Raw genomic sequence first — 26,149 nt, forward strand, 5'->3', positions numbered from 1 at the left:
CACGACCTCTCATCTGTTCCTTTTGCTTAGGTTTGCAATAATACTATTCACAAATAATTCACTATCAAAAGCAGATCTTATGGATTAGCAGATGCATTTGAAAGCTCACCTCTAATACATGTACTTCATTGTATTTTAATCCTACTTTGGCAGAAAACTCACAATTTCACTTTGCCTTCCTGGGCTACGCATGAAGTGATGGCTCGTATGAGAGAACTGAATGACTTTGGCATGGAAGTATTCTTTCAACTTCACAAGACACAAGAGAAATCGAGGCTGCAAGGGGGTGAGTGTGTGTTTGGAGTGTCGTGCACGATGGAAGGGGGCAGTTGATGCAGTTACAGAACTGGAGATTCCTTGTTTCTGACATGTGCCCAGCATTCTCCCCGCCCACTGCCAGCCAACTTGTCAAGCCAGCTAAAATGGTACTTGACCCTCAGACAGCAGCGTGGGAGATGTGAAAGTGTTCAGAAGAGAAAGCAGCTTCTGACTTATTCCCTAACAAACAGGAAGCAAACTGATCTCCTCCACCTGGATCTCCCACTCTGATTAATTTGCTCTCTAACTTTTCCCAAGTTGCAAAGTGGTGCTGAATTAAGTTTCTAAATTTTTAAGAAGACTGGGACTGAGTTGCAAGTTGGGACTGAGTTGCAAGTTGGTGCTGAATTAAAAAGAAAATGCATTTCTATGGGTATAGAAGAGGAGGGTTAGAGGCTGGAGGGATTGGGTTTGCTGAGACATTGGGAAGAAGCTTTAATGAAATGCAACTCACTCCACTGAATATTAGTCAATTGGCAATAATATTTGTTGATATGGATATAGTTCTCTGTATTGGGATAGGATCTGTGATGATGTCAGCAGCGCCAGGTTATAGCAGAGTCATGCTCGCTACTTGCCTTGTCAATTGCAGACAAACAAAAGTATTTGGTTTTGATTTGTAGAGACCAGTATAGTATTTGTCGGGAGGATGCTAAGAGGATGCAGGGTGACTTGGATAGGTTGGGTGAGTGGGCAAACTCATGGCAGATGCAATTTAATGTGGATAAATGTGAAGTTATCCACTTTGGTGGCAAAAATAGGAAAACAGATTATTATCTGAATGGTGGCCGATTAGGAAAAGGGGAGGTGCAACGAGACCTGGGTGTCATTATACACCAGTCATTGAAAGTGGGCATGCAGGTACAGCAGGCGGTGAAAAAGGCGAACGGTATGCTGGCATTTATAGCGAGAGGATTCGAGTACAGGAGCAGGGAGGTACTACTGCAGTTGTACAAGGCCTTGGTGAGACCACACCTGGAGTATTGTGTGCAGTTTTGGTCCCCTAATCTGAGGAAAGACATCCTTGCCATAGAGGGAGTACAAAGAAGGTTCACCAGATTGATTCCTGGGATGGCAGGTCTTTCATATGAAGAAAGACTGGATGAACTGGGCTTGTACTCGTTGGAATTTAGAAGATTGAGGGGGGATCTGATTGAAACGTATAAGATCCTAAAGGGATTGGACAGGCTAGATGCGGGAAGATTGTTCCCGATGTTGGGGAGGTCTAGAACGAGGGGTCACAGTTTGAGGATAGAGGGGAAGCCTTTTAGGACCGAGGTTAGGAAAAACTTCTTCACACAGAGAGTGGTGAATCTGTGGAATTCTCTGCCACAGCAAACTGTTGAGGCCAGTTCATTAGCTATGTTTAAAAGGAAGTTAGATATGGCCCTTGTGGCTACAGGGGTCAGGGGGTATGGAGGGAAGGCTGGGTTCTGAGTTGGATGATCAGCCATGATCATAATAAATGGCGGTGCAGGCTCGAAGGGCCGAATGGCCTACTCCTGCACCTATTTTCTATGTTTCTATATGTAGTGGAGTTGTCTATGCTGGTGAGGATCTGGTCAGTACCTTGCATAGCAAATAGGTTGCTTTGACAGGGATAACAATGGGTCTCTTGGCAAACAATACATGTGTATGCTCTAAGGAATGTTGCTAAATGAAATTATATTAAGGGCTATAGGTGCTGTTGGCGAATAAATAGGAGTTATTGTCTGAACTTGCAATCAAAAGGATAGAACTGTAATTCAACAGCTAATAACAAAGATGGTTATTTTGGAGAAAACTAAAGAGTTGTCTCTAAAGCAGTGGTTCAGAATCTTCTTTATACCATGGAGCCTTACCATTAGCCAAGGAGTCTGTAGACCCCTAGGTTGTTATTGGAAGAAATGGGAGGTGAGGACCTCGATAAAATCACTGTCACTAAAGAGATAGTGATGAGCAAACTAGAGGGCCTGAAGGTAGATAAGTCCCCTGGTCCTGATGGGATGCATCCCAGGGTGCTGAAGGAATTGGCGGAGGTTATAGTGGACACGTTGGTAATAATTTATCAAAACTCTATAGACCCTGGGTAGGTCCCGGCGAATTGGAAAACAGCAAATGTCATGCCACTTTTTAAAAAAAGGGATGTAGGCAAAAGACAGGCAACTATAGGCCAGTTAGCTTAGCATCTGTGGTCGGGAAAATGCTTGAAGCTGTCATTAAGGAAGAAATAGCGAAACATTTAGAACGTAGAACAGTACAGCACAGTACAGACCCTTTGGCCCACAATGTTGTGCCGACCCTTAAAGCCTGCCTCCCGTATACCCCCCCCCCGCCACCAACCTTAAGTTTCTCCATATGCCTGTCTGGTAGTCTCTTAAATTTCACTAGTGTATCTGCCTCCACCACTGACTCATGCACCAACCACTCTCTGAGTAAAAAACCTTCCTCTAATATCCCCCTTGAACTTCCCACCCCTTACCTTAAAGCCATGTCCTCTCGTATCTCACCAACCACTCTCTGAGTAAAAAACCTTCCTCTAATATCCCCCTTGAACTTCCCACCCCTTACCTTAAAGCCATGTCCTCTCGTATTAAGCAGCTGTGCCCTGGGGAAGAGGTGCTGGCTGTCCACTCTATCTATTCCTCTTAATATATAATACCTCTATCATGTCTCCTCTCATCCTCCTCCTCTCCAGAGAGTAAAGCCCTAGCTCCTTAATCTCTGATCATAATGCATACTCTCTAAACCAGGCAGCATCCTGGTAAATCTCCTCTGTACCCTTTCCAATGCTTCCACATCCTTCCTATAGTAAGGCGACCAGAACTGGATACAGTACTCCAGGTGTGGCCTAACCAGATTTTTATAGAGCTGCATCATTACCTCGTGACTCTTAAACTCTATCCTTCAACTTATGAAAGCTTAACACCCCATAAGCTTTCTTAACTACCCAATCTACCTGTGAGGCAACTTTCAGGGATCTGTGGACATGTACCCCTAGATCCCTCTGCTCCTCCACACTACCAAGTATCCTGCCATTTACTTTGTACTCTGCCTTGGAGTTTGTCCTTCCAAAGTGTACCACTTCACACTTCTCCAGGTTGAACTCCATCTGCCACTTCTCAGCCCACTTCTGCATCCTATCAATGTCTCTCTGCAATCTTCGACAATCCTCTACACTATCCACAACACCACCAACTTTTGTGTCGTCTGCAAACTTGCCAACCCACCCTTCTATCCCCACATCCAGGTCATTAATAAAAATCACAAAAGTAGAAGTCCCAGAACCGATCCTTGTGGGACACCACTAGTCACAACCCCCCAATCCGAATGTACTCCCTCCACCACGACCCTCTGCTTTTTGCAGGCAAGCCAATTCTGAATCCACCTGGCCAAACTTCCCAGGATCCCATGCCTTCTGACTTTCTGAATAAGCCTACCGTGTGGAACCTTGTCAAATGCCTTACTAAAATCCATGTAGATCACTTCCACTGCACTACCCTCATCTATATGCCTGGTCACCTCCTCAAAGAACTCTAGGCTTGTTAGAAAGGAGTGGTTCCATTAGACAGACGCAGCATGGATTCAGAAAGGGCAGGTCCTGTTTGACAAACTTACTGGAGTTCTTTGAGGACATAATGAGTGCAGCGGAAGATATGGATGCATGGAGTCGGAGGAAGTGTATTGGCATGGATAGTCGATTGGTTAACCAGTAGAAGGCAGAGAGTTGGTATAAATGGGTGTTTCTCCAGTTGGCAGTCTGTGGTGAGTGGGGTGCCGCAGGGGTCGGTGCTGGGCCTGCAGCTGTTTACCATTTACATTGATGATTTGGATGAGGGGACTGAGTGTAGCGTAGCAAAATTTGCTGATGACACTAAACTGAGTGGAAAAGCAAATTGTACAGAGGATGTCGAGAGTCTGCAGAGGGATATAGATAGGTTAATTGAGTGGGCCAAGGTCTGGCAGATGGAATACAACATTGGTAAATGAGAGATCATCCACTTTGGAAGGAATAATAGAAGAGCAGATTATTATTTAAGTAGTGAAAGATTGCAGCATGCTGTTGTGCAGAGGGACTTGGGAGTGCTTGTGCATGAATCGCAGAAAGTTGGCTTGCAGGTACAACAGGTTATTACGAAAGCAAATGGAATGTTGGCCTTCATTGCTAGAGGGATTGAATTCAAGAGCAGGGAGGTTATGCTGCAGATCTACAGGGTACTGGTGAGGCCGCACCTGGAGTACTGTGTGCAGTTCTAGTCTCCATACTTGAGGAGGGATATACTGGCTTTGGAGGCAGTGCAGAGGAGGTTCACCAGATTCCAGAGAAGAAGGGGTTAACCTATGAGAAGAGATTGAGTTGCCTGGGACTATACTCTCTGGAGTTCAGAAGAATGAGAGGGGATCTTATGGAAACATACAAAATTTTGAAAGGGATAGATAAGATAGAAGTAGGAAAGTTGTTTCTATTGATAGGTGAGATTAGAACTAGGGGGCATTGCCTCAAGATTCAGGGGAGAAGGTTTAGGACGGAGATGAGGAGAAACTGTTTTTCCCAGAGAGTGGTGAATCTGTGGAATTCTCTGCCGAAGGAAGCAGTTGAGGCTTCTTCACTAAATATATTTAAGGTACAGTTAGGTTTTTAAATAGTAAGGGAATTAAGGGTTATGGAGAAAAGGAAGGTAGATGAAGCTGAGTTTATGGTCAGATCAGCCATCATCTTATTGAATGGCACGGCAGGCTCGTGGGCCAGATGGCCTACTCCTGCTCCTATTTCTTATGTTCTTATGTTGGGAATTCCTGCTCTAAAGGAAACAATGGTATCAGGTTTTGACTCAAGTATTTGCCTCCTGTGTAATTTACAGGAGTGGCATTTCCCTATTTACCCTCTATGCAAGTGTTTCTATCCAATGGGACCACAGCCGATTCTTGATTGAGCTCCTAGCTCCAGTTGTTACATCCAGAAGGAAGTTGTATGCCACGCATTTTAGGTTGAGATCCTGACTCAGGACTGAGTATCGAGGGACAGTAGCTATTACGTAGAAGTGAGAGAGTGGGGTGAGAGAGGTTGGTAGGTGATGGATGGAACTGGACTGATGGGGGGGGGGCGTGGATTAGGGATCCCCCCAAATCCAGATGAGGGAGAAAGGGTGCTGATAGGTTGATAAGTGGAAATTCATCAGGGGAAAATGCATTGAGTAGATAAAAATATGTGGGAGAGGGTAATGAATAGGGAATGAGGGGATTTTCAGCTATCCTGATGTTCACTGGGATGGTACCAGGCAGCTCCTTGAGTTTTGTTGGTCTCACAGTGATGCAACTAGCAATAGACACATGGGGAGTTGAGGGGTGCCACGGTAGCATAGTGGTTAGTGCAACACTATTAGAGCTCGAGACAGCAGAGTTTGGAGCTGGATTCCAGCGCCGTCTGTAAGGAGTTTGTATGTGTGCCCAGTGACTGCATGGGTTTCTTCTGGGTGTCCCAGTTTCAATTAGTAGGTGAGTTGGTGATTGTAAATTGTTGTATGATTAGGATAGGGTTAAATAGCTGGGTGACGTGGCTCATTGGGCCGGAAGGATCTGTCCCATACTGCTGAGTCTTTGTTGGTTCCTCCTGAAGTATCTGGTCATCCCCATACTGAGCTGTCCTCTGTATACTCCCACTGTGCACATTCAGTAATTATCTACCCAATAACCTTAAACTTATGAACTCCTAAGCTGAGCTGCAGTTGTTTTTTTTTTGTCCTCTGTCTTATTCTTTGTTCTTGTTCCAGGTGTCCTTCTCAAACGAATTCTGCAAAATATTAATCAGGCAGTAAATGAGTCTACTCCCATGCCAAGTCTCAAATTAATCATGTACTCAGCGGTGAGTCATTCTAGATTGCTCTGTTAACTGGAGGTGGGCAGAGTAGATGAAATGTAAATAACTGACAGTTGGGAATGCAATTTCCAACTGCTGTCCAGACCCATGTGTGTTGAGGTAGCGGAGAAGCTTCCATAATGCACAGCCAGCAAATTATTGTCTGCATCCCTATTTCTGATTGTTGGAAGCATTTGGATACAGTGTAGTAACAGAGCTTGCAACTGATCTGGAGTCTCAACAATGGTCTTTACCCAGCTTGTTTGCTGGCTAAAGTTGTGGGCTGAGCTGTACTGGCTGACAGCCACCTCTTTGAGTCTCAAATGTGAGGTGAGGGTGGAGAGATCGGACTTGTACAATTGTCTACCATTTCCACATTTTCAGTGGCAGGTTTGTTGGTGTGAAACTTTGTGAGCTTTCACAGAGATCTGGATATAGAATTGTTTAGGTAGTGCTCATTCAATGTACTCAAAATGTTGAGAGAACAGTCCCTTCCAGGCCACCGAGCCGTGCCACCCAGCAGCCCATCCATTTTAACCCTAGCAAATTACCCTACGCAGCTACGACTTTGGACTGTGGAAGAAAAGCGGAGCACCCAGAGAGAATTCATGCGCACATGGGCAGGAACGTACAAACCTGCTTACAGAGGATGTAAGAATTGAACTCTGATGCCCTGAGCTGTAAGAATGTCATGCTAACCCCTACGCTACTGTGCCAGCCCAGCACGGTTGGTGTTTGATACCTGTGGTGATGCTTGCTTCAGGCAGGATGCTGGCATTTCTGTGGTCTTCTCAATTGATAGTGGTGGTGCCAAAGCTACTGTTTCAATTTCTGTCAATGTTTCTGATATCTGCCAGTATTTGGGGAAAAAAGCTATCTTCATTAGCATCTTCTCCACATGCTCCAGTACTTGGGGATCATTCATGATGCATGGTAGGGGAGTGACTGGGTGATATAATATCTTTTTATCTTCAATATTGATACAGTATGTCCATGATGTTTGAAGTTTCTGACACTGCATGTCTTTGTGTATGTTAGAATGGCACAGTTTTCAGCAACCTTTATTTTAATGAACTTTGGCCTCTTGTACTTTGCATGCAGGTGGATGGATTGAAAAGTTTCCCTCTGCATTTGGTATGAAGGTCACCCCTACCTTGCACAGTAGGTGGGGGAGTCAGTCACAGATGAGGAACAGGATTGGTTGCATGACAATTTTTTTAAATGTTTGTGGAGATAACAAATCACTTCAGCACCAGAGCTGAAACACAGTCATATGATTAGAAGAGAACATAAAACAGTAAGGCACAGAACAGGCCCTTCAGTCCACGATGTTATGCCAACCTATATAAGCCCACTCTATGATCAATCTAAACATTCCCTCCCACACAGCCATAACCCCCCCCATTTTTTTTCTTGCATCCATGTGTCCATCCAAGAGTCTCTTAAATGTCCCTATTACGTTAGCCTTTAGTACCACTCCAGGCAGTGGTCCAGGTATTCACTAGTCTGTGTAAATGATGAACTTTTGAGACTAGCCTAACTTGAGCAGCAGCCACTGCAAAACCTTGCATTTAACAGGGTAAAAGCTTGAGAGAGCCAGACGGATGGTAGTGTTACTCAGATTCCTCAGGTCAGAATCTCTGCATGATTCCAGATATTAACTATATGCATAGGATTTACTAATCAAAAGCTGTCCTCTAGGGAAAACCATCCAGATCAATTATCTCATTGGTATGACCAAGCTGTCCAGGAGAAGGAGATGTGGATAAATCATTTTGTTGGGTGTTTTAACTCCTGATTAGGAACTTTGTGAGGTACTTTCCCTTGTGTTTTGATGAGTTAGTTGTCCTTGAAAGAGATGCCACCCTGGGATCTTAAGTGCATTTAACTACAAGATCTCAACCTTGGTAGCAATAAAGGCATTGGCAGGACATCACGGCAGAATGTCAGATTTCCCTTGACTTTGATCTTGATTTTGAATGAACGCTTGTGTGCCTTAAATTGCTGTTGTGCACATAACTTGATTTGCAAAGGTTCAGGTTGTATAGCCAGCAGGAAAAGACCAAATTAAATTGTCTTTTGCTCAGTTAATTTCATAGACCAGCCATTTTTATCTTCCGACCAATGCAGTTGGTGTTAAATGGAGCTTAAGGGCTCAGTGCATTCCTTGTGGATGTCTGTTTTCAGGGACATTATTATCATTTGCAAGTTCTTTGGCCAAACTTTGTTGTAGTCCCTTATGTTTCTTCAGATTTTGGAACAGTAATGTTATTTCATTTGGATGTTGTTTGCTGTGTGTGTTGTATTGGAACCCTTTCTAATAGACCATACAAACTGATGATTAGTCCAGTATGTGACAGTAATATTTGCTACTCTGATGTAAGTGTCCATCAGGTCCTGACTCTTAGCAGTGGATACTGTAGTGCCACAGCCATTTAAATTTGTCAGGCTCGTAATCCAGAGCAACACACACAAAAGGGTGGAAATATTCAGCAGGTCAGGCAGCATCCATAGAAAAGAATAAACAGTCGATATTTTGGGCCAAGACCCTTCATCAGGACTGGGGGCAGAAGCCAGAATAAGAAGGTGGGGGGAGGGAAATGAGTGCAAGCTGGCAGGTGATTGGTGAAATGAGGAGAGTCAGAGATCACAGAGGGGGAGCTGTGAGGGAGGGTCTCACTGAACTCCTGTCGAAGGGAAGATTTAAGTTTCAGGGTAGGCAAACCTCGAGTTCAGTGCATCACTACCACTTCATTCAAGTACACACATTAAAAGCCAACAAACCACCAAATGCAGACTTGGACAATTCATCCCACCCCAGTAGATCCTATGTCCTCACAGACATTTGGTAATTGGTGTCTAAATTGGGAGGGTTGCCCCACAGACTTGTGCAGTTGTAATTACAAAATCATATCATGTTGCACTTCTCCATCTCGATCTCCTGTATATCCTAACATACCAGCAAGAGGGACTAGAGGAAGAGGATGATACAGTGGACATTGGCCAGTCCTGATGCAGAGTTTCGGCCTGAACTATCGGGTGTTCTTTTGACCCAACAGATGCTGAGTTCCTTCAGCACATTGTGTTTTAGTGCAGTGGAACAACGCTTGTTCAATAGCACTTTCAAAAAGATCAGCACCAGCCGTACCTGAAAATGATGATAAAGGCGATTCTGCAGATGCTGGAAATCCAAGAGCAACAGAGCAGCTCAGCAGGTCAGACAGTATGTATGGAGAGGAATGATGAGATGCCGGTTAAACACACCTACAACGCAAGACTAAGTTTGTACTAAACAGTGTGCAGCAGGGGCTAAGAAAACTCACAACCAATAGATTGGATCAAAGCTCTGCAGTCTTGCCGCATCTAGACAGGAATTATGAATAATTTAGATACCCAACAGAAGGAAGGCTTCAAGAGTGGCACATTTTCAGTGATAGCAGGGCCCACACATGAATATACCGAAGAGCTGAAAAATTAATGACCATGTTCACCCGGAAGTACCAAGTGTGTATGCACCTTGGCTTCCTCTTGGGATGCTCATCATCTTGCAAGCAGTCTCCGGCCAATCAGCTGGATCATATTTTTTGAGGAAATAGCTGAGAGAACCGGATTCAGTAAAGACCATAAGACATGGGAGCAGAATTAGACCATTCAGGCATTAAATCTGCTCTGCTAGTTGATCATAGCTGATTTATTTTCCCCCTCAATCCCATATTCTCACCTTCTTCCCATAATCTTTGACGCCCTGATTTATCAACCTCTGCTTTAAATATATCCAATGACTCGGCCTCCATAGCCATTTGTAGCAATGAATACCAGTTTCACCATCCTCTGGCTAAAAAAATTTCTCCTCATCTCTGTTCTAAAGGGACATCCTATTCTGAGCAACACACATCAAAGTTGCTGGTGAACGCAGCAGGCCAGGCAGCATCTATAGGAAGAGGCGCAGTCGACGTTTCAGGCCGAGACCCTTCGTCCTGGTGAAGGGTCTCGGCCTGAAACGTCGACTGCGCCTCTTCCTATAGATGCTGCCTGGCCTGCTGCGTTCACCAGCAACTTTGGTGTGTGTTGCTTGAATTTCCAGCATCTGCAGAATTCCTGTTGTTTGCGTTTTAATTATCCTATTCTGAGGCTGTGCCCTCGGGTATTAGACTCTCCCACTACTGGAAACGTCCTCTTCTGGTCCATTCTGCCAAGGTCTTTCAATATTCAGTAGGTTTCAATTATATTCCTCTCATCTTCCCCCAACCCCCACCATTCTTTTAAACTCCAGTAAGTACAGGCCCAGAGCCATCAAATGCTCCTCATATGTTAAGTCTGTAATTCCCAGAATCATTCTCATAAATGTTCTCTGGGCCCTCTCCAATGCCAGTACATCCTATCTTAGATATGGGGCCCAGTGTTAACTCCATGGAACCAGACAACATCTCATCTTAGTACTGAAGACCAGTATACCAGAACCAGCTGTTCCTCTAAATAAGCTGTTTAAGTATAGTATAATATATATTGGCATCTACTAACAATGTGGATGATTGTCCAGGTATGCCCTGTTCTCCTAGAGCTGGACAAATCCAATACAGCTAAGAACTGGAACAGCAATCAGTTTGCTGGAGGCACCTAACAGATTGATCAGAATCTGTGGAGGGAAAGAAATTGTCGACTTTTTGTGTTGCATCAGGACTGAGGGCAGAGAGGAGTGATATCCAGTATAAAAAGGAGTCTGAGGTGATTGATTGCTCAATACATCCCTTCTCCTGTTACTGGCATCTTGTCTCTTCACCCTCAGTCCTGATGCACGGTTCCAAGTATAGACAGTTTTTTTTTCTCCAACAAATGCTTGATCCACAGAGTTCCTCCAGTAGGTTGATTGTTGCGCCAGATTCCAGCATCTGCTGTCTCTGGGATCTCCATGGCTGACTAACCGTGATCATCAGCAAAGTGGCAGAAGCTGTCATTGACGGGGCTATAAAGCAGCAGGTCAGGCAGCATCTATGGAAATGAATAGATATACGATGTTACAGGCCAAGACCCTTCATCAGGACTAAGAAGGAAGGGGGAAGATGCCAGAATGAAAAGGTTGGGGGAGGGGTAGGAGGCTAAATGGAAGGTGATAGGTGAAACCAGCTGGGTGGAAAAGGTCCAGGGCTGGAGAAGAATGAATCTGATAGGAGCCGAGAGTGGACCATAGGAGAAAAGGAAGTAATAGGCAGGTGAGAGGAGGTAAAGGTCAGAGTGTGGTAGGGGGTGGAGAGGACAGAAATTTTTTTACCAGAAGGAAAAATCAATATTCATGTCATCAGGTTGGAGGCTACCCAGATGGAGTACAGGCTATTGCTCCTCCATCCTAAGGGTAATCTCATCTTGGCACAAGAAGAGGCCATGGACCGACATGTCGGAATGGGAACCGGAATTAAAATGTTTGGGCACTGGGAAGTCCCACTTGTGGATGATGCTCGACAAAACTGTCCCCAATTTTCAATGGGTCTCACCAATGTAGGGAAGGCCACATCAGGAGCACCGGACACAGGAGACAGATTCCCTCACCTGGAAGTTCTGCCTGGAGCCTTGAATGGAAGTGAGAGAGGAGGTGTATGGGCAGGTGTAGCACTTTGGCCACTTGCAGTGATAAGTGCCTGGAGGGAAATTAGTGGGGAGGGATGAATGGACAAGGGACCCTGCCCACTAAGGATTCATTCCCTCAATCACTGTGGTTGCACTGTATACTATTTAGAAAATGCACTCCAGGCACACCTTTCCAAGTATGTGGCATCTATCACTGTGGAGGGCGGTGGGTGAAATGTGCACACTACTGTCACTACTTTTAGGCCCCCCCTTCAAATTGCACACTTAATTTGGAAATATATTGTCTTTTCATCAATTACTACTGACTCTAAATATCGGATCTCTCAAAATCAACACTGTAGGAGCGTCTTCACTAGAAGGACTGCAGTATTCAAGAAGGTGACTCATCATCACTTCCAAGGGACAATTAGGAGTGGGCAGTGGATACTGATTTTGCCAGCACATCCTGGATCACGAAGATCTAGGAGGTGCCAGTGGTCTGAACTTGGGTGTTTCCATGTGGCCTTCTTTTATCACCTGTCAAAATATGAAACTGATAACAATTATCTTTCTGCCAGTTTTGATGCTGTCCTTTTTTCCATTCCTAAGGAAAATGGAAGTATCCTTGTAAAGTTTGGCTTAACAGATGTATGGTCGTGGATCTCTGGGCCAATTGGTAGAGGAAGTAGGAATCCTCAGTTAATGGAACTGAAAAGGGTATATTACAAAAAAGGGACTGATGGACTGTTTGGGGCAGGATGTTCTTCTCCCTCTGTTGAGAGGATAATATGAGAATAAGATGCACCCATCCACTGTCTAGCATCAGACACCTAGCTAATGGAGTGTGACTCCTTGAGCAGGAGGTTATGGTATGATATTAAGGTGCAAGTCGACCACTCTCCATTTGCATGTCAATGGCTCTGCTATGCAGAGTGTGAGAGCACAAAGCTCCTTAGAGTGCACATAACGGACCATTTAACTTGCACCCACAAACCTCATTAGTCAAGAAGGCACAGCAGCGTCTGCACTTTTTCTGAGGCAGTCGAAGCATGCAAGGCTCCTCACTCCCATTCTAATATCCCTCAGGAGCACCAAAGTGTCCTGTCTGGCTGCGTTATTTTCTAGTACAGAAACTGCATGGCATCAATCGTAAAAACCTACAGAGGATAGTTTTAAAAAACCCACTGAGAGGATCACCGAACTCTCCCCCCACACCCCCATTTGCCCATTTGTGACATTTGCCACAGGTTTTGTATATGAACGGCTCAAAGTATTGTTGAGGATCCCTACCATCTATCTCACAATCTCTTTGACCCACTACCATCAGGGAGGAGGTACAGGGGCATCAGGGCTAGGACTGTCAGACTGGGTAACAGCTTTTTCACTCAGGCTGTGAGACTAATGAATACCCTGCAACCACCGAGATCTCGTCACTAGGACAGCGAGCTGTTTGTTTACTGTCTGCCTGTGCTGTGCACTACATAAACTTTGAATTATATTCTATTAAGTTATTTGTGGTAATATTTTGTTTTATATTCACTGTATGATACGTTTTCTGGGTACACTGTGGTCCAGAGGAATGTTGTTTAGTTCGATTGTATATTTGTACAGTCAGATGATAAACTTGAATCATGTAATTAAGGATGCCTGCCATCCTGGCCTCTTCCTTTTCCCTCTTCTATTTACCGGGAAAAGACATAGGGGCTTGAAAATCCAGACAGCAAGACTCAAGAACAGTGCTCTTCCAACTTATGAACCGATTTTCTCTTTCATATCCCCTTCCCGGTTGTACTGCCACCTTCTTGAACTTGTAATTCTATCTTTCGTGGTTATTCTGTTATTGTCACTTTGCTGCAGTACAATCTTTGCACCCTGTGTTTTTGTGCCCATCACTCTGTTTACTGTTGTATTTATTATACTGTTTACTCCGTGAGCAAAGAATTGCATTGCACCCTGATGTATGTGACAAAGTCTGATCTGGTGGAAGAGAATTTAGAGTACAGCTTCTAACCATGTAAAATTAAAATAATTTTTCCACAGCATGATGTGACACTCATCGCTCTGCAAATGGCACTGAATGTGTACAACTATATTATTCCCCCGTATGCCTCCTGTTTTATGTTTGAGCTGTATGAAGAAGATGACAGGTAGGTGCTGGGGCTCTGTCCATAACATGCATCCTGCTGCCTCCTCTTCACAGAAGCATCTCTTCCACCCAGGGAATATTACTGGTGAAAGGCTACACTGTTTGCTGCTACCTCTGCTATTTATCCAGTCCAAATGCTTGCCTGTCATCTGATCATTTCTGAAATCTCACTCGTGATTTCTGTGAGATCATCATAGACTTCTGTGTTCTAAAGGACAGTGCTTCTGTTCTGTGATTGTTTCTGTCTGTCTGTCTCTTTCCTCATCTATCAAGTTTTCTTTCTCCCTCTGTGCTCCCTACCTCTGGAGCTACTTTGATGAGACATTGGTGGAGATTAGCGAGCTTCATTCAGTTATTCTGACACAGGTCCGGAGCTGCCAGCTCACCAGGGCTGTGGGTTTTAATCTACAGAGCATTGTAGATCAGAATCAGGTTTAACATCACCAGCGGATGTCATGAAATTTATTAACTTTACAATGAAATACATGATAAATATAGAAGGAAAAATTAACTGAATGTCTATTAAATAGTTAAGTTAAAATAATGACTGCAAAATAACAAATAAAATAGCAGTGAGGTGGTGTTCATATTTTCAGTGTCCATTTAGAACATGTATGGCAGAGGGGAAGAAGCTGTTCCTGAATCACTGATTGTGTACCTTCAGGCTTCTGTACCTCCTTCCCGATGGTAACAATGTGTAGATGCATTTTAAGGATGAAAACCACGGGACGAAAGCCAACCTGAATAAGGGCACTTGTAATAGTACGATGGTGTTGCTTGTGGTGGACTAAGAAAATAAGTTTAGAGATAGGTCAGGAGATGAACCGCAACAGATCCTCAACACTCAGCACAGATATATCCCAACTGGAACAAGGAATTCATGAGAAAGAGGCAGGTAGTCACACCAGGGCCTCGAGACACAGATAGGTGGATAAGAGTCAGGGGAAAGGCAAGAGTACCCCTGTGGCTGTCCCCCTTAACAATAAGTACTCCTGTTTGAGTACTGTTGGGGGGGGGGGGATGGCCTACCTGGGGGAAGCAACAGTGGTCGCGCCTCTGGCACAGAGCCTGGCTCTGTGGCTCAGAAGGGTAGGGAAAGGAAGAGGATGGCAGCAGTGACAGGTGACTCTATAGTTAGGGGGTCAGACAGGTGAATCTGTGGACGCAGGAGAGAAACACGGATGATAGTTTGCCTGTCAGGGTCTGGGATGTTTCTGATCGCGTCCACGACATCCTGAAGTAGGAAGGTGAACAGCCAGGGGTCGTAATACATATTGGTACCAATGACATAGGTAGGAAAAGGGTGGAGGTCCTGAAAACAGACTACAGGGAGTTAGGAAGAAAGATGAGAAGCAGGACCCCAAAGGTAGTAATCTTGGGATTACTGCCTGTGTCACGCAACAGTGAGTATAGGAATACAATGAGAACTATTATTATTAATTTTTATAACAACTATTATCATTATTTAGTTTAATAGAGTGGAATTACAATTGCACGTAAACATCTATTTAAGTACCTAATTATTTTCTATATTATCTCAATGTGCACTTGTGAATGTACAAATTAATATAGATTTACATATAAAAACTGGAAAAGGTTATATATGTAAAAAAAAGTTTGTGTATTACTTGTGAATACCTTATCCAAATAAAAATAAAATTTTTTGAAAAACGAATAGAATGAGGTGGAGGATAAATATGTGACTGAGGGGTTGAAGCAGGGGGCAGGGATTCAGATTTCTGGATCATTGGGACCACTTTTGGGACAGGTGTGCCATGTACAAAAAGGACAGATTGCACTTGAATCCAAAGAGGGACCAATATCCTGGCAGGGAAGTTTACTAAGGCTATTGGGGAGAGTTTAAACCAGAATTGCTGGGGGGTGGGAACCAAACTGTAGAGACGGAGTAAGGGGCTCACAAATAGAGAAAGCTTATAGACAGTGCAAGAGGGAGGATAGGCAGGTGATAGAAAAGGGACACGCTCAGACTGATGGTTTGAGATGTCTATTTTAATGCAAGGAGTATCGTGAACAAAGCAGGTGAGCTTAGAGCATGGATCGGTACTTGGAGCTATGATGTTGTGGCCATTACAGAGACTTGGATGGCTCAGGGGCAGGAATGGCTACTTCAAGTGCCAGGCTTTAGATGTTTCAGGAAGGACAGGGAGGGAGACAAAAGAGGTGGGGGTGTGGCACTGTTGATCAGAGATAGTGTCACGGCTGCAGAAAGAGAGGGAGGGATTGTCTACAGAGTCTCTGTGGGTGGAAGGTAGGAATAAGAAGGGGGTCAATAACTCTTCTGGGTGTTTTTTATAGACCACCTAGTAGTAACAGGGACATCGAGGAGCAGATAGGGAGACAGATTCTGGAAAGGTGTATTAATAACAGGGTTGTTGTGGTGGTAGATTTTAATTTACCAAATATTGATTGGTATCTTCCCTAGAGCGAGGGGTTTAGATGGGGTAGAGTTTGTTAGGTGTGTTCAGGAAGGTTTCCTGACACAATATGTAGATAAGCCTACAAGAGGAGAGGCTGTACTTGATCTGGTACTTGGTCAGGTATTGGTCTCTCGGTGGGAGAGCATTTTGGAGATAGTGATCGCACTTCTATCTCCTTTACCATAGCATTGGAGAGGAATAGGAACAGACAAGTTAGGAAAGCGTTTAATTGGAGTAAGGGGAAATATGAAGCTATCAAGCAGGAACTTAGAAACATAGAAAACCTACATGACAATACAGGCCCTTCGGCCCTCAAAGCTGTGCTGAACATGTACTTACCTTAGAAATTACCTAGTGTTACCCATAGCCCTCTATTTTTCTAAGCTCCATGTACCTATCCAGGAGTCTCTTAAAAGACCCTGTCGTATTTGCCTCCACCACTGTCGCCGGCAGCCTGGCAGCATAAATTGGAAACAGGTGTTCTCGGGGAAATGTACAGCAGAAATGGGGCAAATGTTTAGGGATATTTGCATGGTGTTCTGCGTAGACAGGGAAAGGATGGTAGGGTACAGGAACTGTGGTGTACAAAGGCTGTTGAAAATCTAGTCAAGAAGAAAAGAAAAGCTTACGAAAGGTTCAAAAAAATGGTAATGATAGAGATCTAGAAGATTATAAGGCTAGCAGGAAGGAGTTTAAGAATGAAATTAGGAGAGCCGGAAGGAGCCATGAGAAGGCCTTGGCGAGCAGGATTAAGGAAAACCCCAAGGCATTCTACAAGTATGTGAAGAGCAAGAGGACTGTTCATTCCAGTTTGGCAAAAGAATAAATCAAGGAAGGTAGTGCACCCGTGGCTGACAAGGGAAATTAGAGATAGCATCAATTCCAAAGAAGAAGCATACAAATTAGCCAGAAAAAGTGGCTCACCTGAGGACTGGGAGAAATTCAGAGTCCAGCAGAGGAGGACAAAGGGCTTAATTAGGAAGGGGAAAAAAGATTATGAGAGAAAACTGTCAGGGAACATAAAAACTGACTGTAAAAGCTTTTATGGATATGTGAAAAGAAAAAGATTGGTTAAGACAAATGTAGGTCCCCTACAGACAGAAACAGGTGAATTGATTATGGGGAGCAAGGACATGGCAGACCAATTGAATACTTACTTTGGTTCTGTCATCACTAAGGAGGACATAAATAATCTTCCGGAAATAGTAGGGGACAGAGGGTCCAGTGAGATGGAGGAACTGAGGGAAATACATGTTAGTAGGGAAGTGGTGTTAGGTAAATTGAAGGGATTAAAGGTGGATAAATCCCCAGGTCCAGATGGTCTGCATCCCAGAGTGCTTAAGGAAGTAGCCCAAGAAATAGCGGATGCATTAGTGATAATTTTTCAAAACTCTTTAGATTCTGGACTAGTTCCTGAGGATTGGAGGGTGGCTAATGTAATCCCACTTTTTAAAAAAGGAGGGAGAGAGAAACCAGGGAATTATAGACCGGTTAGCCTGACATCGGTGGTGGGGAAACTGCTAGAGTCAGTTATCAAAGATGTGATAACAGCACATTTGGAAAGCGGTGATATCATCGGACAAAGTCAGCATGGATTTGTGAAAGGAAAATCATGTCTGACGAATCCCATAGAATTTTTTGAGGATGTAACTAGTAGAGTGGATAGGGGAGAACCAGTGGATGTGGTATATTTGGATTTTCAAAAGACTTTTTGACAAGGTCCCACCAAGGAGATTAGTGTGCAAACTTAAAGCACATGGTATTGGGGTTAAGGTATGGATGTGGATAGAGAATTGGTTGGCAGACAGGAAGCAAAGAGTGGGAATAAACGGGACCTTTTCAGAATGGCAGGCAGTGACTAGTGGGGTACCGCAAGGCTCAGTGCTGGGACCCCAGTTGTTTACAATATATATTAATGACTTGGATGAGGGAATTAAATGCAGCATCTCCAAGTTTGCGGATGACACGAAGCTGGGCAGCATTGTTAGCTGTGAGGAGGATGCAGGGTGACTTTGATAGGTTAGGTGAGTGGGCAAATTCATGGCAGATGCAATTTAATGTGGATAAATGTGAAGTTACCTGAACGGTGGCCGATTAGGAAAAGGGGAGGTGCAATGAGACCTGGGTGTCATTATACACCAGTCATTGAAAGTGGGCATGCAGGTACAGCAGGCGGTGAAAAAGGCGAATGGTATGCTGGCATTTATAGCAAGAGGATTCGAGTACAGGAGCAGGGAGGTACTACTGCAGTTGTACAAGGCCTTGGTGAGACCACACCTGGAGTATTGTGTGCAGTTTTGGTCCCCTAATCTGAGGAAAGACATCCTTGCCATAGAGGGAGTACAAAGAAGGTTCACCAGATTGATTCCTGGGATGGCAGGACTTTCATATGATGAAAGACTAGATGAACTAGGCTTATACTCGTTGGAATTTAGAAGATTGAGGGGGGATCTGATTGAAACGTATAAAATCCTAAAGGGATTGGACAGGCTAGATGCAGGAAGATTGTTCCCGATGTTGGAGAAGTCCAGAACGAGGGGTCACAGTTTGAGGATAAAGGGGAAGCCTTTTAGGACCGAGATTAGGAAAAACTTCTTCACACAGAGAGTGGTGAATCTGTGGAATTCTCTGCCACAGGAAACAGTTGAGGCCAGTTCATTGGCTATAGTTAAGAGGGAGTTAGATGTGGCCCTTGTGGCTAAAGGGATCAGGGGGTATGGAGGGAAGGCTGGTGCAGGGTTCTGAGTTGGATGATCAGCCATGATCATACTGAATGGCGGTGCAGGCTCGAAGGGCCGAATGGCCTACTCCTGCGCCTATTTTCTATGTTTCTATAAGACATGAGAGAATAGGACCAATCAAGCGTGACAGTGGAAAAGTGGGGGAGATAGAGATACCTAATGAATACTTTGCTTCAGTATTCACTATGGAAAAAGATCTTGGTGATTGTAGGGATGACTCAGTGGATTGAAAAGCTTGAGCATGTAGACATTAAGAAAGATGATGTGCTGAAGCTTTTGGAAAGCATCAAGTTGGAAAAGTCTCCGGGACTGGATGAAATGTACCCCAGGCTACTGTGGGAGGCGAGGGAGGAGATCGCTGAGCCTCTGGCAATGATCTTTGTATCATCAATGGGGACAGGAGAGGTTCCGGAGGAGTGGAGGGTTGCAGATGTTGTTCCCTTATTCAAGAAAAGGAGTAGAGATAGCCCAGGAAATTATAGACCAGTCAGTCTTACTTCAGTGGTTGGTAAGTTGATGGAAAAGATCCTGAGAGTCAGGATTTATGAACATCTGGGGAGGCATAATATGATTAGCAATCGTCAGTATGGCTTTGTGAAAGGCAGGTTGTGCCTTACGAGCCTGATTGAATTTTTTGAGGATGTGACTAAACACATTGATGAAGGTAGAGCAGCCGATGTAGTGTATATGGATTTCAGCAAGACATTTGATAAGGTACCCCATGCAAGGCTTATTGAGAAAGTAAGGAGGCATGGGATCCAAGGGGACCTTGCTTTATGGATCCAGAATTGGCTTGCTCACAGAAGGCAAAGAGTGGTTGTAGACGGGTCATTATTCTGCATGGAGGTTGGTGACCAGTGGTTTGCATCAGGGATCTGTTCTGGGACCCCTTCTCTTTGTGATTTTTATGAATAGTCTGGATGAGGAGGCGGAGGGATGGGTTAGTAAATTTGCTGACTACACAAAGGTTAGAGGTGTTGTGGATAGTGTGGAGGGCTGTCAGAGGTTACAGCGGGACATTGATAGGATGCAAAATTGGGCTGAAAAGTGGCAGATGGAGTTCAACCCAGATAAGTCAGAAGACATGGGATCCAGGGAAGTTTGGCCAAGTGGATTCAGAATCGGCTTGCCTGCAGAAGGCAGAGGGTCATGGTCGAGGGAGTACATTCAGATTGGAGGATTGTGACTAGTAGTGTCCCACAAGGATCTGTTCTGGGACCTTTACTTTTTGTGATTTTTATTAACGACCTGGATGTGGGGGTAGATGGGGGGGTTGGCAAGTTTGCAGACGACACAAAGGTTCGTGGTGTTGTAGATAGTGTAGAGGATGTCGAAAATTGCAGAGAGACATTGATAGGATGCAGAAGTGGGCTGAGAAGTGGCAGATGGAGTTCAACCCGGAGAAGTGTGAGGTTATACACTTTGGAAGGATAAACTCCAAGGCAGAGTACAAAGTAAATGGCAGGATACTTGGTAGTGTGGAGGAGCTGATGGATCTGGGGGTACATGTCCACAGATCCCTGAAAGTTGCCTCACAGGTGGATAGGGTAGTTAAGAAAGCTCATGCGGTGTTAGCTTTCATAAGTCGAGGGATTGAGTTTAAGAGTCGCGATGTGATGATGCAGCTCTATAAGACTCTGGTTAGGCCACACTTGACTCTGGTTAGGCCACACTTGGAGTACTGTGGCCAGTTCTGGTCACCTCACTATAGGAAGGATGTGGAAGCATTGGAAAGGGTACAGAGGAGATTTACCAGGATGCTGCCTGGTTTAGAGAGTATGCATTATGATCAGAGATTAAGGAAGCTAGGGCTTTACTCTTTGGAGAGAAGGAGGGTGAGAGCTGACATGATAGAGGTATACAAGATATTAAGAGGAATAGATAGAGCGGATAGCCAGCGCCTCTTCCCGAGGGCACCACTGCTCAATACAAGAGGACATGGCTTTAAGGTAAGGGGTGGGAAGTTCAAAGGGGATATTAGAGGAAGGTTTTTCACTCAGAGAGTGGTTGGTGCGTGGAATGCACTGCCTGAGTCAGTGGTGGAGGCAGATACACTCGTGAAGTTTAAGAGACTACTAGACAGGTATATGGAGGAATTTAAGGTGGGGGGTTATATGGGAGGCAAGGTTTGAGGGTCAGCACAACATTGTGGGCCGAAGGGCCTGAAATGTGCTGTACTATTCTATGTTCTAAGTGTGAAGTGATTCATTTTAGTAGGTCAAATATGATGGCAGAATATAGTATTAATGGTAAGACTTTTAGCAGTGTGGAGGATCAGAGGGATCTTGGGGTCCAAGTCCATAGGACACTCAAAGCTGCTGCGTAGGTTGACTGTGTGGTTAAGAAGGCATATGGTGCATTGGCCTTCATCAACCGTGCGACTGAGTTTAAGAGCCGAGAAGTAATGTTACAGCTGACCCTGGTCAGACCCTACTTGGAGTACTGTGCTCCACCATCATCTCAGCTGTGAAGTGCCTAAATGACTATCGCCCTATAGAGCTGACACCCATAGCCATGAAGTGCTTTGAGAGACTTGTGCTCTCACACAAGTTATACAAGTCTCACACAGGCTATAATCCCACCTGATCTGGACAAACACCAGTTTGCCTACCGGACAATCCGCTCCACAGAGGATGCAATCACAACAGCCCTCCATATTGCTCTGACTCACTTCTATATTGCTCTGAACACTTATGTGAGGATGTTATTTGTGGACTTCAGTTCTGCATTTAACACAGTCATCCCTCCTAAACTGGTCAGCAAACTGAACACTCTTGGCCTTGGTTCCTCCCTGTGCTCATGGGTCATGGACTTTCTCACAGACCGACCACAGCAAGTCAGAATTGGTAAGCACACCTCCACCAGCCTCATCTTAAAAATAGGCACCCTGCAGGGCTGTGTGCTGAGCCCTATGCTCTACACACTCTTCACATATGACTGCATCCCCATCTACACCTCCAACTCCATAATTAAATTTGTGGACGATACCACAGAGGTTGGCCTGATCTCAGAGGAGGATGAAACAGCCTACAGGCTTGAGGTGGATCATCTGACGGAGTGGTGTAAGGACAACGACCTGGTCTAAAACAAAAGGGATGATCATTGACTTCAGGAGATCAAAGGACAGAGTACACCGCCCCCTCCCACCTCCATATACATAAAGACATAGTGGAAAGTGTGAAAAACCTAAAGTTCCTTGGAGTTATGTTGTCAAAACAGCTGACATGGACCACCAACACCTTGCTGCTTGTAAAAAAAAAAAGGGCACAACAAAGACTCTACTTCCTCAGAAAGCTGAAACAGGCCAAACTCCCACAAAAGCTGTTGCTTAACTTCTACAGAAGCACAATTGAAACCACCCTGACCAACAGCGCCACAGTGTGGTATGCCAGCTGCACAGCCGCTGAGCGACAAAGACCTGCATCGCGTGGTGAAGGCGGCCCAGCGAATGGTCAGGATGGAGCTCCCAGGACTGGACACCATCTATTCCAGCAGACTCAGGAGGAAAGCAATCAGCATAACCAGAGACACCACACACCCCAGCCACACCCTGTTTGACCCGCTGCCGTCCAGCAAAAGGTTCAGGACACTAAAAGCCAGAACAAATAGACCGAGGAACAGCTTCTATCCCAGAGCTGTGGCCTCCATCACACCACTCCCACAGAACAATGACTGAAACTGTGAGCACACCCAAGGACTCAAATACTTGCACTAACGGCACTTTGTGCATTACTGTAATATTCTGGTGCTGCTGCAACTTATTTTCTGCTACTTAATATTTAATACTGTTTTTCTATTACTGTCTTTTTCTTTTTAAATCTTTTTATTAAATTAGTACACAAAAAGTAAACCATGTAGACACTAATACACTGTTGCAATATAAATTTGCAAGAGATATTAATACACAAAAAAAGTTAGTACAAACAGTGCAGTTTAGATATAAAATAACAAGGTAATATAATAGTATACTAATTTTCCATACATATCAGTAAAGAGAAGAAAAAACCCAAAAAAAAACCCACCGTGCAACTAATCTAAAAAGCAAAGCAAAGCAATGGGCTAACTAAGTAACAAGTAGACTTAAACAACTTAAAACAATCACATCCTCAAACCCGACCTCCATTAAAAACAGTTAAAAAAGCAAGAAGGGAATGTAAATATGGGCAAAGAGAAAAAAAAATTACATTAAATGAAAATGTTGAATAAAAGGTCTCCAAGTCTGTTCAAATTTAACTGAAGTATCATAAAGATTACTTCTAATTTTCTCCAAATTTAAACATAGTATCGTCTGAGAAAACCAAAAGAACATAGTTGGGGCATTAATCTCCTTCCAATGTTGTAAAATACATCTTTTCGCCATTAAAGTAAGAAATGCAATCATTCTACGGGCTAAAGGGGAAAGATTACTGGAAATTTTAGGTAATCCAAAGATAGTGGTAATAGGATGGGGAGAAATATCTATATTCAATACCTTTGAAATAATATTAAAAATGTCTTTCCAAAAAGTTTCCAAAGTAGGACAGGACAAAACATATGAGTTAAAGAGGCTATCTCCCCATGACATCTGTCACAAAGAGGGTTAATATGAGAATAAAAATGAGCTAATTTATCTTTAGACATATGTGCTCTATGAACAACTTTAAATTGAATTAGGGAATGTTTGGAACAGATAGAGGAAGTATTGACTAGTTGTAAAATATGCGCCCAGTCATTCACTGAAATAATAAAGCCCAATTCCTTTTCCCAATCTGACCTAATCTTATCGAATGGAGGTTTCCTAAGTTTCATAATAGTATTATAAATAATAGCCGTTACACCTTTCTGACATGGGTTAAGGTTAATTATAGTATCTAAAATATATGTAGGAGGTAATGTCAGAAAGGAAGAGTATAGTACTTAGGAAATTTCTAACTTGGAGATTTCTAAAAAAAAAATGTATTCTTGGTAAGTTATATTTGTTAGATAATTGTTCAAAAGACATAAGGGAGCCATCTAAAAATAAATCCAAAAACCGTGATATACCATTAGTCTTCCAAATTTGAAAGGCACGGTCCGTGGAAGAGGAGGGAAAGAATATGTTACCTAAAATAGGAATCGCAAGCCCAAATTGATTAAGATTGAAAAATTTTCGGAATTGAAACCAAATACGTAAGGTATATTTAACTATCGGGTACAAACCTGTTTGTGGCGTTTCAAATCGAAAGGAAGAGAAGAACCTAAAATGGAGCCAAGTGCATAACCTTGAGCAGATTGTAATTCCAATGCTACCCATTTAGGAATGGATAGTGTATCTTGGTCAAGTAACCAAAATTTCATGTGTCGAATATTAATTGCCCAATAATAAAATCTAAAGTTAGATAATGCCAAGCCTCCATCTCTCTTAGTTTTCTGTAGATGTATTCTACCCAATCTCAGGTTTTTATTTTGCCAAATAAAAGAAGACATTTTAGAGTCAACTTTGTCAAAAAAGGATTTTGGAACAAAAATCGGTAGTGCCTGAAATACATATAAAAATTTTGGCAGAATAAACATCTTAACAGCATTATACGACCAATCAAAGTTAAATAAAGTGGAGACCATTTACATAAAAGTTGAGTAATGTGATCAATTAAAGGTAGGAAATTAATCTTAAATACAGGTTTACAGGTAATTTTAATCCCAAGATATGAAAAGTGGTTATTAACCAATTTAAACGGGAGGTTCTGATATAAGGGAACTTGCTTATTAATTGGGAAAAGTTCACTCTTACTGAGATTTAACTTATAACCTGAAAAAAGACTAAATTGTGCTAATAAATCTAAAGCAGCAGGAATAGATTTTTGAGGATTAGAAATATATAAAAGTAAGTCATCAGCATAAAGTGATACTTTATGAGACTTTGAACCACGAATTATGCCAATAATATTTGGAGATTCTCGAATAGCAATTGCAAGAGGTTCTAATGCAATATCAAATAATAAAGGACTAAGAGGACAACCTTGTCTAGTACCTCGAAAAAGAGGAAGAAAAGGTGAATTTAAAGAGTTAGTACGAACTGAGGCCATAGGAGAATGATATAACAATTTGATCCAGGATATAAATTTTGGGCTGAAATTAAACATTTCAAGCACCTTAAATAAGTAAGACCATTCGACTCTGTCAAAAGCTTTTTCAGCGTCTAAGGAAATGACGCATTCAGGATCATTTTGTGACGGGGTATAGACAATGTTTAACAGTGTACGAATATTATAAAAAGAGTAACGACCTTTAATAAAACCCATTTGATCTTCCGAAATAATATAAGGAAGTGCTTTTTCTAATCTGTTGGCTAATAATTTAGAAAAAAATTTTAGAGTCAACATTTAATAAGGATATTGGTTTATAAGATGCACATTGAGCAGGATCTTTATCTTTCTTTAATATTAAAGAGATCGATGCTCTATAAAAGGATTCAGGAAATTTACCAAGTTTTAATGAGGCCTCCAGAACCCTGAATAACCAAGGGATTAATGAGGATGCAAAAAATTTATAAAATTCCGCTGTAAACCCATCAGGACCAGGAGCTTTCCCCGGGTTCATAGAAAAAATAACATTCTTAATCTCATCAGTGGTAAAGGAAGAATCTAACATAGAAGATATATCATGTGAAATCTTTGGGAAATCTAGGTTATCTAAAAAGTCATGCATATGTTTAGAGTCTGGTGGAGACTCTGATTGATATAAGGAGGAATAAAAGTCAAAAAAGGATTGATTAATCTCAGCTTGATCAAATATCAGTTGATCTTTTTGATTATAAATCTGATTAATTTGAAATTTGGTATAATTAGACTTCAACTGATTAGCCAACAGTTTACCAACTTTGTCACTATGTATATAAAATTCGCTTCTTGTTTTCATTAATTGATTTGCAATAGAGGACGAAAGTAATAAACTGTGTTCCATTTGAAGTTCAGTTCTTTGTTTATACAACTCCTCAGAGGGAGCTGTAGCATATTTCTTATCAATTTCCTTAATCTTGTCCACAATAGCCAGCTCCTCCACCTTCAACCTCTTCCTCAAAGCAGCAGAATACGAGATGATCTGACCATGAATATAAGCTTTAAAAGTATCCCAAAGGGTGTTCATGGAT

General features: G+C 43.1%; 1 protein-coding gene across 5 annotated transcripts in view; it reads left to right on the top strand.

The window, feature by feature from the left end:
* The window catches only part of LOC134353826 (lysosomal acid phosphatase-like), an 82,135-nt gene that overhangs the window by 35,657 nt on the left and 20,329 nt on the right, over positions 1 to 26,149 (top strand). For 2 of the 5 annotated variants that reach the window (XM_063062265.1, XM_063062266.1), the window contains exons 7-9: positions 154 to 286; positions 6,069 to 6,160; positions 13,757 to 13,863. The exons of 1 other annotated variant lie outside the window; for it this stretch is intronic. In XM_063062265.1, the coding sequence (XP_062918335.1) occupies positions 154 to 286; positions 6,069 to 6,160; positions 13,757 to 13,863 (332 nt within the window). The remainder of the gene's footprint in view (positions 1 to 153; positions 287 to 6,068; positions 6,161 to 13,756; positions 13,864 to 26,149) is intronic. 2 more of the 5 variants (XM_063062268.1, XM_063062267.1) reach the window with 1 other exon arrangement.

The sequence above is a fragment of the Mobula hypostoma genome, chromosome 11 (assembly GCF_963921235.1).
Source record: "Mobula hypostoma chromosome 11, sMobHyp1.1, whole genome shotgun sequence".
Classification (NCBI taxonomy): Eukaryota; Metazoa; Chordata; class Chondrichthyes; order Myliobatiformes; family Myliobatidae; genus Mobula; species Mobula hypostoma.